At 34.8% G+C, this 16,342-nt stretch overlaps 1 protein-coding gene across 50 annotated transcripts in view; it reads left to right on the top strand.

Moving 5' to 3' along the window:
* The window catches only part of CCDC73 (coiled-coil domain containing 73), a 153,583-nt gene that overhangs the window by 91,206 nt on the left and 46,035 nt on the right, over positions 1-16,342 (top strand). For 27 of the 50 annotated variants that reach the window (XR_015142222.1, XR_015142221.1, XR_015142220.1 and 24 more), the window contains 2 exons: positions 4,941-5,076; positions 5,501-5,580. The exons of the other annotated variants lie outside the window; for them this stretch is intronic. Coding sequence is in view for 20 of the 27 variants with exons in the window: in XM_086341002.1 (XP_086197128.1) it covers positions 4,941-5,076; positions 5,501-5,580 (216 nt within the window). In the remaining 7 variants the exon portion in view is untranslated. The remainder of the gene's footprint in view (positions 1-4,940; positions 5,077-5,500; positions 5,581-16,342) is intronic. 50 annotated transcript variants of the gene reach the window in all.

Below are 16,342 nucleotides of genomic sequence, written 5' to 3'. Positions count from 1 at the left end.
ATTTATGACTGCTGCATGCTTAATTCAAATAACTTAAGTAGTGAATTTGAAAAGCCCATAGAAGTACATGGAAAAAATTTAACTGATCTTTTAGAAATGTTGCCAGCTTATCATTTTGCTTAAAATCATTAAAAAAAAAACCTTTGAAAAGATGTTCACCAGATTTGCCAAGTTAATATAATTAGGTAAAACTTAAATTATAACATGTGTTCCTTATTAATATTACAGAGGGTTATTCTTATTCCAAATAAAAACTAGTTAATCTATTGAAGGCACCTTTATCATTTAAGGAATAATAATAACAAAACATTATACTGTACTTGTTATGTAACAAGCTCTTGTTTTAGTGCTATGTATGTATTATTAATAATTTGTGTTATCTTCACAACTCTATGAGGGAGATGCTGTTATAATCTATTTTAAAGACAGGGTAGATTATTTTCCCAAGGTTACACAGCAACTAAATTACAAAGGCAAGATTTAAACATAGGCAGACTTATCTTTTGACCACTTTACTATACTGCCTGTATTTTGGTGTTAAGCAGTATAAAATGGCTCTGTTTAACTTATGCAAAAGGAAATTTAGCAGAGACACAATCAGAGAGTCAGGAATAGTTTTGAAAATGAACAGGGACTAGGTTAATACCAGAGTTTGTGAAGCAGGATGTAGGAACCCAGGACAGAGGTCTCATATCAGTCTGGATAGGGTCACCACTGAACTTCTTTAGTTTTTTGTGTTTTTTAATTTTATTTTATTTTTAAACTTTACAATATTGTATTAGTTTTGCCAAATATCGAAATGAATCCGCCACAGGTATACCTGTGTTCCCCATCCTGAACCCTCCTCCCTCCCCATACCCTCCCTCTGGGTCGTCCCAGTGCACCAGCCCCAAGCGTCCAGCATCGTGCATTGAACCTGGCCTGCCGACTCGTTTCATACATGATATTATACATGTTTCAATGCCATTCTCCCAAATCTCCCCACCCTCTCCCTCTCCCACAGAGTCCGTAAGACTGATCTATACATCAGTGTCTCTTTTGCTGTCTCGTACACAGGGTTATTGTTACCATCTTTCTAAATTCCATATATATGCGTTAGTATACTGTATTGGTGTTTTTCTTTCTGGCTTACTTCACTCTGTATAATAGGTTCCAGTTTCATCCACCTCATTAGAACTGATTCAAATGTATTCTTTTTAATGGCTGAGTAATACTCCATTGTGTATATGCACCACAGCTTTCTTATCCATTCATCTGCTGATGGGCATCTAGGTTGCTTCCATGTCCTGGCTATTATAAACAGTGCTGCGATGAACATTGGGGTACACGTGTCTCTTTCCCTTCTGGTTTCTCAGTGTGTATGCTCAGCAGTGGGATTGCTGGATGAAAGGAGAAATTAACAATAACACAATAATAGTGGGAGACTTTAATACCCCACTCACACCTATGGATAGATCAACTAAACAGAAAATTAACAAGGAAACACAAACGTTAAATGATACACTAGACCAGTTAGACCTAATGGATATCTATAGGTCATTTCATCCCAAATCAATGAATTGCACCTTTTTCTCAAGCACACATGGAACCTTCTCCAGGATAGATCACATCCTGGGCCATAAATCTAGCCTTGGAAAATTCAAAAAAATAGAAATCATTCCAAGCATCTTTTCTGACCACAATGCAGTTAGATCTCAATTACAGGAGAAAAACTATTAAAAATTCCAACATATGGAGGCTGAACAACATGCTCTATTAGCAAGGTGAAAAGACAGCCTTCAGAATGGGAGAAAATAATAGCAAATGAAACAACTGACGAACAACTAATCTCAAAAATACACAAGCAACTCCTACAGCTCAACTCCAGAAAAATAAATGACCCAATCGAAAAATGGGCCAAAGAACTAAATAGACATTTCTCCAAAGAGGACATACAGATGGCTAACAAACACATGAAAAGATGCTCAACATCACTCATTATCAGAGAAATGCAAATCAAAACCACTATGAGGTACCATTTCACGCCAGTCAGAATGGCTGCGATCCAAAAGTCTACAAGCAATAAATGCTGGAAAGGGTGTGGAGAAAAGGGAACCCTCTTACACTGTTGGTGGGAATGCAAACTAGTACAGCCACTATGGAGAACAGTGTGGAGATTCCTTAAAAAACTGGAAAATGAACTTCTTTAGTTTTATGGTCTCTTTTGCTCACAATTGAAATTCCAGTAAAGTAGAAATCAGTTGGTTTATTTGGGGTAATATGCCCTACACTTTACTAGGGAAGTATAGGAGCCTGTGAATTTTAGTCCTACTAGATTGTAATGAAGAAGTATTTCAAATATATACTTGAAATTCTGTTACTTTTGTGTAAGGGAAATAGACGCTGGCTAGGTAAATCTAACAAATTGCCAGTGTTGGAACTGTATGAGATAGCAGTTCACTCAGAAAGTAATTACTGAGTACTTGTTGATAGGCCTACATTGTTCTTTGTTTTTCATCTCTCAGTAGAAACAAAAGCATGTGGCAGAAATGAATGAAAGTTACGAAGCCAATCAATGATTCTGCTAATGCCAAAATCAAAAACTTTTGAAGAGTGTTACTGATTCGGTTAACATAATATTTCTTTTAAAAACTTTTAAAAGTCATTTTTCTGGCTTACTTCACTCTGTATAATAGACTCCAGTTTCATCCACCTCATTAGAACTGATTCAAATGTATTCTTTTTAATGGCTGAGTAATACTCCATTGTGTATATGTACCACAGCTTTCTTATCCATTCATCTGCTGATGGACATCTAGGTTGCTTCCATGTCCTGGCTATTATAAACAGTGCTGCGATGAACATTGGGGTACACGTGTCTCTTTCCCTTCTGGTTTCCTCAGTGTGTATGCCTAGCAGTGGGATTGCTGGATCATAAGGCAGTTCTATTTCCAGTTTTTTAAGGAATCTCCACACTGTTCTCCATAGTGGCTGTACTAGTTTGCATTCCCACCAACAGTGTAAGAGGGTTCCCTTTTCTCCACACCCTCTCCAGCATTTATTATTTGTAGACTTTTGGATCGCAGCCATTCTGACTGGTGTGAAATGGTACCTCATAGTGGTTTTTGATTTGCATTTCTCTGATAATGAGTGATGTTGAGCATCTTTTCATGTGTTTGTTAGCCATCTGTATGTCTTCTTTGGAGAAATGTCTATTTAGTTCTTTGGCCCATTTTTTGATTGGGTCATTTATTTTTCTGGAGTTGAGCTGTAGGAGTTGCTTGTGTATTTTTGAGATTAGTTGTTTGTCAGTTGTTTCATTTGCTATTATTTTCTCCCATTCTGAAGGCTGTCTTTTCACCTTGCTAATAGTTTCCTTTGATGTGCAGAAGCTTTTAAGGTTAATTAGGTCCCATTTGTTTATTTTTGCTTTTATTTCCAATATTCTGGGAGGTGGGTCATAGAGGATCCTGCTGTGATGTATGTCAGAGAGTGTTTTGCCTATGTTCTCCTCTAGGAGTTTTATAGTTTCTGGTCTTACGTTTAGATCTTTAATCCATTTTGAGTTTATTTTTGTGTATGGTGTTAGAAAGTGGTCTAGTTTCATTCTTTTACAAGTGGTTGACCAGATTTCCCAGCACCACTTGTTAGAGAGATTGTCTTTAATCCATTGTATATTCTTGCCTCCTTTGTCAAAGATAAGGTGTCCATAGGTGCGTGGATTTATCTCTGGGCTTTCTATTTTGTTCCATTGATCTATATTTCTGTCTTTGTGCCAGTACCATACTGTCTTGATAACTGTGGCTTTGTAGTAGAGCCTGAAGTCAGGTAGGTTGATTCCTCCAGTTCCATTCTTCTTTCTCAAGATCGCTTTGGCTGTTCGAGGTTTTTTGTATTTCCATACAAATTGTGAAATTATTTGTTCTAGCTCTGTGAAGAATACTGTTGGTACTAACGCATATATATGGAATTTAGAAAGATGGTAACAATAACCCGGTGTACGAGACAGCAAAAGAGACACTGATGTATAGAACAGTCTTATGGACTCTGTGGGAGAGGGAGAGGGTGGGAAGATTTGGGAGAATGACATTGAAACATGTAAAATATCATGTAAGAAACGAGTTGCCAGTCCAGGTTCGATGCACGATACTGGATGCTTGGGGCTAGTGCACTGGGACGACCCAGAGGGATGGTATGGGGAGGGAGGAGGGAGGAGGGTTCAGGATGGGGAACACATGTATACCTGTGGCGGATTCATTTTGATATTTGGCAAAACTAATACAATTATTAAAGTTTAAAAATAAAATAAAATTTTAAAAAAAGTCATTTTTCTAAGTATGGAAAGACAGGCTTCTTTAGCTGAAAGCAGTGAAGGCCTATATTATATTATATTGATACATAGGGTCCAGTTTTTATCAACTATGTCTCCCAGCTTAAGTTAACTTTCTGCTATATTATATTGTCTCCCTGTCACTAATAGATATTGTTTTTATGATTCCATTTTTAACACAGTGAGAAGGTGCTGTATCATTAAAATTAATTTCAAAAAAATTATCTAAGTTTTGAGGATGCATATTATGATTATGCCAGCAAATTTAGAGAAAAATTTATTTCCTAAATTGTCAAAAGTATTGCTTTAATAATATTCACCTCACTTTGCTTAGTGCTGTACTGGACTAATTAACTTTTCTATGAACAACCAACTGATTTTTTAAAAATTTTATAAACAAGGGAAATAAAATTTTAAGTGACTGTTTTGTTATATGAAAAAAATGCTTTAATTTTACCTAGATTTAGAAATGTCTGTTAACTAACATTTTCTCCCTAAGGTATACTCAGAGACTTTTTCATGACATACTTATGTTAATAACAATAGTTATTAAAAATGATAAATTTTATATATATCTAATAAATGTGTGTATTTATGTATGTAGAACATTTAAAATAACTCTTCAAAATAGGAACAGAAAGTCCAGTTACATCTTCTGGCTAAAGAAGATCATCAGAAGCAACTGAATGAAATTGAGAAATACTATACTATAATAACAGGTCAATTTGGATTGGTAAAAGAGAATCATGAAAAGTTAGAACAAAATGGTAGGTTCCATCTTACTTAAACTTACATATTTAATAGAAAATGTTTAAATGGACTTATTTGTAATGAATAAATTGAACTTATCTGATATTGGTAATACTAAATGGCAGTTTATTTTTTTTTTTTTCATTTTTTTTTTTTATTTCTCATGTGTTCCCCATCCTGAACCCTCCTCCCTCCTCCCTCCCCATACCATCCCTCTGGCAGTTTAATTAACATTATTAAATTCAGCAATAACTAATTGCTAATTAAATAAATTGCTAATTAAATTTAATTGCTAATTAAATGGCAGTTTAATTAACATTATTAAATTCAGCAATAACTAAATATATATTTCATTGAGGTCATTTTCCTTGTCCATGTTAATAGCATTTCCTTAAAATGTACATTGAAATAACATTTTCCTAAGTGTCTTTCATGTTGCAGTACAAGAAGCAATACAGTTAAACAAAAGACTTTCAGCTTTAAATAAAAAGCAAGAATCTGAGATAAACAGTTTAAAGAAGGTATGATTGATATAATTTTTTGTATTATATAAAAATTGACCTAACATAATTAGTTTTATGAAATAATATCAGAAAAGTTGGATAGTTTTATTTGTAGAAAGATAATGTTTTAAATACAGATTTATAAACTTTGAGTTAAGATTTCAATAAGCGTAATGAATGAATTTGTTCTAACCCACTCAAAATATTGTTTCTTTGACTCATGACTAGTGGCAAACATTTTTATGGTAACATGTATTATCAATAAGCATTTGCTATATGTTAATCTCATTAGCACCATTCATTCATTCAATATTTGAGTAGCTCTATGTGCCAGGTACTATATGGCACTGAGGATACAGATAAACATGTTCCTGCTTTGTTGAGTTATAGTCCAATGGAGGAGTTATATATAAAATAGTCACACAGATAAAATAATTTAAAATTGTTGTAAATGATATGAAGAAAAATAAAGGATGTGATGATATTTTCATAGGTGACTTTATTACATTGAAGATAAAGTGGTGGGGGAGGGAAGAGATTAATAGTTCAGGCAAAGGAACGGCAAAAGCCTTGATAAGGGGAAGAGTTTTGTATATTTAAGGAACTAGGAAAAGTCTGGTATGGCTGGAGCACTTTGAGTGAAGGAGTGCATTGGATATTTATTGGTTGCTTACTGAGCATCAATATCCCCTTTGTCCTTCCTAAACTTACACAGATTCTTGTTTTGATGCCTCCAACTTGAGACAGGAACCCTAAATTGGCAGAAAGCCATAAACATATTTCATTACTCTAGCCACAATCATTGGTTCAGGAATAGATAAATGAGCTTAGCCAGTGGTTATAAACCAGGAAGAATGTAACCCCTACTGGGGCTGGCAGTCATACTATTAATACAATCATGAGAAGCTAAAAAGGAGCAACCTGACGATGTGGATGCCAGATTTCTGTGATGCCAGAATCCTGTTCTTTAATGACATTTATGAGTTCCTGAATGGATCAACCCTATATTTGCCCTACCTCTAGACTTTCAGTTTTGTGAGCCAATGAATCCCTGTTATTTTTTTAAACCAGTTTCATTAGGACTAGTTTAATTTTCCATTATTTGCAACTGAAAATATCTCCTCTGATACAAGGGGAGAGTGGTATGAGAGGAAAGAGAAGTTAGGCAAGGCCTTTTTGTTTTTACTGAGCATGACCTCTTATTACCTTCTCCTAATCTTTTCAAAGCCCTAAATGGAATAATACCACTTTGGACCACCTCCTTATCCCTAAGAGAATTAAGTACCTGTCTTTACTGACACTCAGAAAATCCTTTGGATCAATCACTAAGTGACATTTAAATGTCTGTGATTTTCTGAAGTTTGAATATGATATACCTGGGTTTAATTTTTTGGTCACATTTTCTTCTTGGTGTTCTCTGAGTTTCTTGGGTTGTGGTTTGGTGTGTGACATTAATTTGGGGAAAGTCAATCATCAGTGTTTCAAATATTGCTTCGTTTCCTTCTTTTCTTCTCCTTCTGGTATTCCCTTTATGCTTGTGTTATAATTTGCCTATGTGATCCTCAGTTGATGGATGTTCTCTTATGCCTTTTTCAGTCTTTTTATTTTTAGTTTTCAGTTTTGGGATTTCTATTTTCATACCCTCAAGCTGAGAGATTATTTACTCAGCCATGTCCAATCTACTATTGAGCCCAACAAAGGCATTCTTCATTTCTATTGCAGTGTTTTTGATTTGAAGCATTTCTTTTTGATTCTTGTTTAGAATTTACATCCTCTCTTTACATTATCCATCTATTCTGTCATGTTTTGTCTGTTTTTTCTATTAAAGCTTTTAGCATATTAATCATAGTTTTTAAAAAATTCCAGGTCTGATAGTTTTAAATTTCTGTAGTATCTGACTCTGGATCTGAAGCTTGTTTAATCTCTTCAAACTTTGTTTTTTGCCTTTTAGTATGCCTTGTAATTTATTTGTTGGAAGACAGACATGATATACTGGGTGAAAGGAATTGCAGTTAATAGGCCTATAGTAATATAAAGGTGGGGGGATGGGTGTCTTATGATTAGATGGCCCTGTTGCCCTTGGATTGTGAATTTCACCAGTGCTCCTCAGTCCCTGCCCACCCACCTCATATTGTACTCTCATATGGTTGGAGAGTTGGATATTACTCTTCCCTCAGGTAGTTTATATTTCAAGTCAAATAATTTCTCATAAAGGCAGGACTTGTTGATAAGAACAGAATGAATTGGTGAATTTCAGAATGGTTCCTTTTCCTCCTGCTTCTAGCAGGATGAATTTTTCACTGATATTCACTGTGAGAGGACCTTGAGATAAAATGTCACAAAAGTTTGAGGGCCCCCTGAGCGTATCCTTCTGAATGTTTTAACTCCCAGAATTGTCTACTCTAAGCCTCCAGGAATTAGTCAATTACAGTTCAGTTTTTCTTACCTTGGCATTGGTGCCTGTGAAGGTTTCTGTTTATGATTTTCTATAGTGACTTCTCCGTTCCTCTGATTTTTGAGGCAGCAGTTTGTCTTATGACCTCATTTCTTTAACAGATGTAAGAGGAGTTGTTGATTTTCAGTTTGCTCAGCTTTTTATGTGTGGTAGAATCAAATGGAAACTTGTAACTAAGCTTCTTACATGCTGGAGAGAAACTGGAAAACTTTTTAACTGTAATTTTACCAAAATTAAAAATATAAAGATAATTTATTTATAGAGACACAGGCTTAAGTTTTGAGAATGTTTGTGCTACCAGATGATTGACATATACTTTAGTGCATAATTCAAGAAATCAGGGAATTTTACTGCTTTATCTTTTAGTATCATTTCAAGGAAAGCAGGACCACTTGGGTTTAAGATTAATGTGACTTCTAAATGCTAAGCTAATATTAAAAAGACCATTAATATTTGTAACACTATTATATCTAGTCTTGTTCTTATATATAAAAAAAGTGAAAGTGTTAGTTTCTCAGTTGTGTCCGATTCTTTGACACCCCATGGATTGTAGCCTGCCAGGTTCCTCTGTCCATGGAATTCTCCAGGCAAGAATACTGGAGTGGGTAGCCATTCCCTTCTCCAGAAGATCTTCCTGACTTGATTGTATAACTGCCCATAAATTGGTTTCATATTCCCTGGACTTTATCAAGGGACCAGAAGTAAGATCATAGGAGTAGCCCAGTACAGAATGTTAGAATGGTAATAAGCATGTATCTCTAGCCTTTAAAAGTCTTATGTCTATCCAACAAACTACCTAAGAGGACAGTTTATATGTAAAGAATATTTCATTTCAGTCACATTTAAAAATACTAAAGATGGTTCTTTTAATATAGGGATAAAAAGCTGTAATTCAAAAATTTTGTCTGTCATTTCAAATGAGAATTGTTAAATGGACCGTTCAATTTTTATGCGAAAATACTCTGATTCTTTTTTTTCCTTTTTAAAATTAATTTATTTTTTAATTGAAGGATAATTGCTTTACAGAATTTTTGTTGTTTTCTGTCAAACCTCAAAATGAATCCACCACAGGTATACATATATCCCCTCCCTTTTGAACCTTCCTCCCTGGGCTGTTCATTTTTATCAATATAAACTTTGAATGGAAATATAAGCAATACTGACTGAATAGTTGTGAATAAACACATTTTTAGTGATATTGCTTTAGTTTACTTTTTTGACACTGTTACCATTGTCCTAAATGATTAAATCATTAATTTGGTGATTATATTAAGAGTTATATATGCCTCTATTCAAATAGTATTTGCATTATTATGAAAATATTATACCCCATAAAGTTCTCTACTAAATTATGTATTTTTTGTTAAATAAGAACAAATATTTCATTGTAACGTTATTGTTTGTTATTTAGTCACTCAGTTATGTCCGACTCTTTACGACCCCATGGACTGTAGCCCACCAGGCTCCTATGTCCATGGGATTCTCCAGGCAAGAGTACTGGAGTGGGTTGCCATTGCCTTCTAGACTATTGTATTTCTAATGTATAGTTTAAGACCGACCTGTAAAAAAAAAAAAAAATAAGACCGACCTGTAGAAGGAGATGAGGTCTATGTAAATCCATGGAGAGTTTCCCGTGCTGGATTTATATGAAAAAAGTAAAGAATGTCTGTATAAATGAGTGGAATAGTGTTGCTCCTGAGCACACTTGCCCCCTTGTCCCAGACCTTGCCACCTTGTTCAGGGCTGCCTAAATACACTGATGTGTCTTGTGATGGTGGCCTCTGTCACTATAGAAAGCATGAAGTCAGTAAACATGCTGCTAAATAGTTCTTGGAAGAGAGAGTTTATAGAAGGGTCAAGTGGGAATGTTATTGCCTTTAAGAGTTCCATACTCAAATAGCTGAAAGGATAAGAATTTATAAATGTATTTTAACAGATAGTTTTTAATATTTCAGACATTCTCGGTATAAGAATTTTGTGTTTCTTAGTGTAGTCTTTATTTTTAACTTTAAGAAAACTTTTTTCTGTTCTTCTTCTGAGGAGGCTAATCAAGCCTAGTATTAAAAACATTTTTTTAGATTACTCATTTAAAACTTTTAATCATTAATTTTTCCAAAGTTAATTTTTATTTTTCTTTTATGTTGTTGTTTGATTTTGTCCAGGACAGTTATTGGTTTGTGATAAGATGGAATTCTTTTTTTTGTGTGTGGAGCAAAGTTAAACAGACCAAACTTAGTTGTTAGATAAAACTAAGTATTACAGTTCTGAATGCTGGGTTCACCATTATGGCAATCATGAAGGATTCCTGATACTATCTGTGTGCTGCATTCATAACCTCTGCTATTTGTCTGAGTAAACGTCAGAGCACTCAAGGAGATAGTGATATTTAACAGACTACCTCATACCAGAAGAGGAGGGGTAAAGGAGAAAAGGGCATGATATTTATGACTCTAGGAACTATAAGTTGTAATTTAATGAGATCAAAGCATGTGCTGTTTATTTGCTGCACTAACAGCTTTGAATAAAATGGGTAGAAAACAGACAATGTACTAAAAGTTCAGGATATTTAAAAGCTATAAGGGCTGTAAAATCAAAAGCATATTTTCAGTGGAAAAAGATTTCTGATTTTAATTTAATATGCTCTTAAGATTAAGTAATTATAAGAGAAAAACAGACATAAGAAATGATAAGTTTCTACTTTCGTCAGTTGCATACTGGATTTTTTTCTCCTTCCCTCTCCCTTCCCACTTCCCTATTGTTTCATAATAATTAATATAAAAGAATTGATATATTTCAGAGTATCTTCTATAAAACTTAGCTGATTACAAGGGCTCCATGGTTTCAGTTGTTGAAAAATGTGGAAAGACATAGAAGTTTGTTCTACTTTGTAACCTTGACAGAAGAAAAACTTCTAGAAAACCAACCCTTTTTAAATTTACAGAATTGTAAGATACTATATCTGAATATGTTTTAGCCATATATCTTAGTTTAATTATATTTTTATCAATAAGGCTTTGTATCTTAGGAATGAGTCTAGAACAGATCACTAGTATAAAACAAGCCATCTAATTAATTTCTAAGTTGTTTAGTTCATATAGGTGAATCTTGCTCTAAGAAAACCCAATATAAAAAATTAAAGAAAATTGGTTGCAAGTTTTCTTTTAAAAATCATTTTAGTGCACAAAAAAGCAGCTTGAAAGCAAAGTTTTAGAACATCATGTGTAAAGAAAAATGTACATTATTTTAAATCTAATATCATTGTGTCTTTTAAAAAATCAATTTAGCGTATAAGACTTTTTTTTTTTATTAATCAGGTGGTGTTTGACTAAATTCCAAATAACAACACAAATATTAGTCAAATTGAGATTAAAATTTTGAGGCCTTCTAACAGATGCTTTCCCTTAGTCTCCAAAAGTTTTAAAAAGTTTAATTAATTGCTGAATTGACTGTCTTTATTTTTGTGTTCTTTAGTATCCATAGTCAATTTAACTGTTAACCCATGTTTTTGAATATTTATCCAGAATGGATATATTAAGAGCAATAAATTCTTTTATTCAATAAGTTCATTGAGTCAAAGACCATCTAGCTTATGAACTAGAACAATGTTTTTTTATATTGTCTTACTCGTTTTCTAGAATATACTTGGATCTGAATTTATAATGCAGAATTAACCCATATTAATCTCATAAGTTTAGGGTTGTTAATTAAGTCAGTTAAGGTTCTAGCCCCAAATATGCTGTTCTTCTAAAGTTAACATAATGCCAGTGACTCACCAACTACTAAGCTTTATTTTTTATTATTGGTAAGGAAATTGTAGTAATCTGTGGTAATCTGTTTACATTCAAATGAGGAGCATCTATCTGTCACATGGTTGTCTACAGGGTTGTGGTTATTTCTTTGATTAGAATAAGCCATCTGGTTCAATCAGTGATTAAACCCTTAGCACTATACTTTCCTATATACTATACAATTAGCACTATACTATACTTACCATTTTCTATGCAGTTTTACAAATTGACTAGGAACTACTATCGTGCCATTAACTACTATCTGTTTGGCCGACATTGACTGTTCTCACCAAGTTTTTAATTTATTTTTTATTGCCATTTGCTGTATCCTGAATAAATCACCTTTGATTTCATCAAATCCTATTTTAGGCAAAGATAAGTCACATTTATTTAATATCATGTTCATCATTATTTTCTTCTTATGTTCATTAAAAGTTTTTAGCACCTCTTAGATCCCTGAATGTATTAAGGTGCTATGGGATAAGTATGAAACGTGGTACCTTTCCTTGAGGTAGTTCATTCCTACCACCATTAGGATTTCAGACCACTTTATTTTAAAAGTAGAGAAAATAATCATAGAACCACTTGAATTCACCTTGGTGGTGGTTTAGTCTCTAAGTTGTGTCTGACTCTTGAGACCCCAAGCACTGTAACCTGCCAAGCTCCTCTGTCCATGGGATTTCCCAGGCAAGAATACTGGAGTGGGTTTCCATTTCTTTTTCCAGGGGATCTTCCCAACCCAGGGATTGAACCTGGGTTTCCTGCCTTGCAGGCAGATTCTTTACTCACTGAGCCACCAGGGAAGCCCTGAATTCACATTAGTAGTAATAACAGGTAACAATGCCTAGTACATAGTAGATGCTCAACAAATACTTGCATGGATTATTACATACCAGGCACTTTGTTTTGTTAAAAAATTATATTCCTATTTAACAGATGAGGAACTTGAGGCAGAATGCAATTAAATAGTTGCCTAAAGTTACACAACAAGGAAAATAGAGGATTGCAATTCAAATTGCAGAATTTCTGCACAGCTCCAGAACCTGTGATCTTAACCATTCTACTGATAACAGGAGCAGATAAGCAATTTACCCACATAAGTTTCTTCTCTGCTTTATTCACCATTAGAAAGCATATATTTATTAAAAGGAGAAGTTGCCAGTATTAATCCTCCTAAACTACCAGGTTTATGTATCTAGACTATGTATCTAGACTAATATTTCCATTACCTTGAAACTCATCATTAAATACTGCTTCCTTTGGGCTTTGTCATTCGGCCCTCCTCTTCTCCAACCTGAGCATCAGTTTCCATCATCTGTACCGTTAAACACCCCACTTAGTTCTTGTATTTCTAGTCTTTCAGTGTCCATTACTTCACGCAGTCCATTGGCCTGTTCCTGCATACACATAATTCCCTGCATAGTATTTCTCATTTATTCTGTTTCTCTTAACTTTACCTTTTTCTTTAAAACTAAACCTTTCACTGTAGTCTTCCTAAGGAGGTGCATGAGTCAGACCATACCAAGTGTTGCTTTTCTCTTTGTATTCTCATTTGCAATATGAGTTTAATGATATCTGCCTTTCCAGTTTTATATATTGTGCATGTATGCATGCTCAGTCACTCACTTGTGTCCAACTCTTTGTGACCCTAAGACCATACCCTGCCAGGCTCCTCTGTCCATGGGATTCTCCAGGTTAGAATATTGAAGCAGGTTGCCATGCCCTCCTCTAGGGGATCTTCCCAACCCAGGGATCGTACCTGTGTCTCTTATGTCTCCTGCATTGGCAGGCAGATTCTTTACCACTGAGCCACCTGGGAAGCCCCTTATAACAAATATAATATATGGAAAAGCACTTCAGAAAGTTTATCATGCTGTAGAAATTTATGGGATTATTGTTACATGCAAGTGAAATTAGGTTAAAATTAAGGTAAATTTTGATGGATTTGGTTTTTCTGCACCAAAACTATAAAGGGTTATTTGTATTGACTTTCAAGACAACTGAAACATAGCCTCATCTGATAAACTTTTTTCCGGATAGGAAAGTGTGAAATTTCTTCCAACTTATTAATTGCTTTTTCTCCCTTCATGTTTGAATTATATTCTGTTTCTTCAATGACTAATTCTCTTCTTCAGATCTTCTATTTATCTTCTTCATATCATCTCTAAATTTCATGGAATCGTAGAGATCATCTGATTTATTGGTTTTAATCTTTCTTTGAATTGTAGAACCTTCTGTTAAAGATTTGGAGGCTCAGTATTAAAACAAAGTAGACCCCAGTGTTCATTGCAGCACTGCTTATAATAGCCAGGACATGGAAGCAACCTAGATGTCCATCAGCAGATGAATGGATAAGAAAGCTGTGGTACATATACACAATGGAGTATTACTCAGCCATTAAAAAGAATACATTTGAATCAGTTCTAATGAGGTGGATGAAACTGGAGCCCATTATACAGAGTGAAGTAAGCCAGAAAGAAAAACACCAATACAGTATACTAACGCATATATATGGAATTTAGAAAGATGGTAACGATAACCCTGTATGCAAGACAGCAAAAGAGACACAGATGTATAGAACAGTCTTTTGGACTCTGTGGGAGAGGGTGAGGGTGGGATGATTTGGGAGAATGGCATTGAAACATGTATAATATCATATGTGAAACGAATCACCAGTCCAGGTTCGATGCATGATACAGGATGCTTGGGGCTGGTGCACTGGGATGACCCAGAGGGATGGTTTGGGGAGGGAGGTGGGAAGGGGGTTCAGGATGAGGAACACGCGCACACCCGTGGTGGATTCAGGTTGATGTATGCCAAAACCATTACAATATTGTAAAGTAATTAGCCTCCAATTAAAATAAGTAAATTTATATTAAAAACAAAAGAACAACAACAACAAATAAAACAAAGAAGATCACTTGTGCTTGAAGGGAGAATTGAAAGAACACTGGAGCCATGCATGTTGACTCTTTCTTCTCTATCAGCAGCTATGGAGGGGGGCCGTGGAACCTCTAGGACTTCTTGGAGCACAATTTAAAAACCACTAACTGGATCCAACAGTTAGGTGAATTACTCAATATCGAGTAGCTTGTAAAAAAGAGTCTCTATTTATCATCACTTTATACCACATACTGTACAAACAGTACAATAATATTCTAAACAACCTGTAAATTTTATAATGTTAGTTGAAATTCTTCACGTAGTAGATGTTGTGATAATTCCTCAATGTCCAGTGCGTCTCATATGATCAGTCTGTCTTTAAACTAATTAATATCATCTCCAATCTCCATGCCAGTATTTGGTTCAGGAATGAGCATGTGATCTAATTCTGGCCAGGGGGAGGTGGTTCAAAGAAAAAATATCCTTACTCTTTAGAAGGTGCTCCATGAAGGGACTATGCAATGAGTTGCTATGCAATTCCTAAATTACCTCTTACTACAGAATAAATTTCATTTTATTTATGAAATTTATTCTTTAAATTATAAAACCTTATCATTTAAAGGTTTAAGTATGGTTTTCTGATAGTTATAACCCAAGCATCCTGATACTAATTCATGTTTTTCATTACATTTTGTACAAAATGATATTTAAAATACAAAATCTATTGATTTTAATTATTTGTGATACATTGTCTTTGGGTACAAATAAATTCTTCTGGCTCCCTAATTGTCCTATTTTTCTCCCCAGTTCATCTAAAGCTCTGTCATAACATCTTTCTTTTCTTCAATTAGCTCATCCTCCTTAATGCAGTCATTCACTTTATGTAGATGACTTCATATCTATATTTCCAGCCTACATTTCTTTTAATCTGCAGTTCTGTATTTTTAGCTGCTTGCAGGTCATCTCCTTTTATGACTTACTGTAGTTTCAGGGTCACCCACCCATTGATTCTTCATTCTTTCCATCCTTCCTCCTCTGACCCTGCCCCCCCACCAAAAAAATTCATAGAACTCTTTCAAAGGAAACCATCTTGCTGCCTATAAAGAACTCATCACTGATACACTGAAACTTTTTTTGAGGGAATTTATCATATGTAACCTTTTATAATTTGAAAAATAATGAATTAATTTTCTTTTAGAACGGTAACACTCTATGACTTAAGTTTAGTGATTTGTGCTTTTTGGCTTTCTTAAGAGTCAGTCTCTTAAGAAAGCTCAAAATTGATGCTTGTGAACTGTGGTATTGGAGAAGACTCTTCAGAGTCCCCTGGACTGCAGGGAGATCAAACCAGTCAATCCTAAAGGAAATCAGTCCTGAATATTCATTGGAAGAACTGATGCTGAAGATGAAATTCCAATACTTTGGCCACTTGATGCGAAGAACTGACTCATTTGAAAAGACCCTGATGCTGGGAAAGATTGAAGGTGGGAGGAGAAGGGGACAACAGAGCATGAGATGGTTGGATGGCATCACCTGCTCCATGGACATGAGTTTGAGTAAGCTCTGGGAGTTGGTGATGGACAGAGAAGCCTGGCATGCTGCAGTCCATGGTGTCGCAGAGTCAGACACAACTGAGCGACTGAACTGAACTGAA

The sequence above is a fragment of the Bos grunniens genome, chromosome 15, assembly GCF_055505025.1.
Source record: "Bos grunniens cultivar Pamir isolate PY7600 chromosome 15, Bosgru_T2T1.0, whole genome shotgun sequence".
Taxonomy (NCBI): Eukaryota; Metazoa; Chordata; class Mammalia; order Artiodactyla; family Bovidae; genus Bos; species Bos grunniens.
The sequence above is the reverse complement of the archived record's forward strand: the minus strand, read 5'-3'. Positions and strand labels throughout refer to the sequence as shown.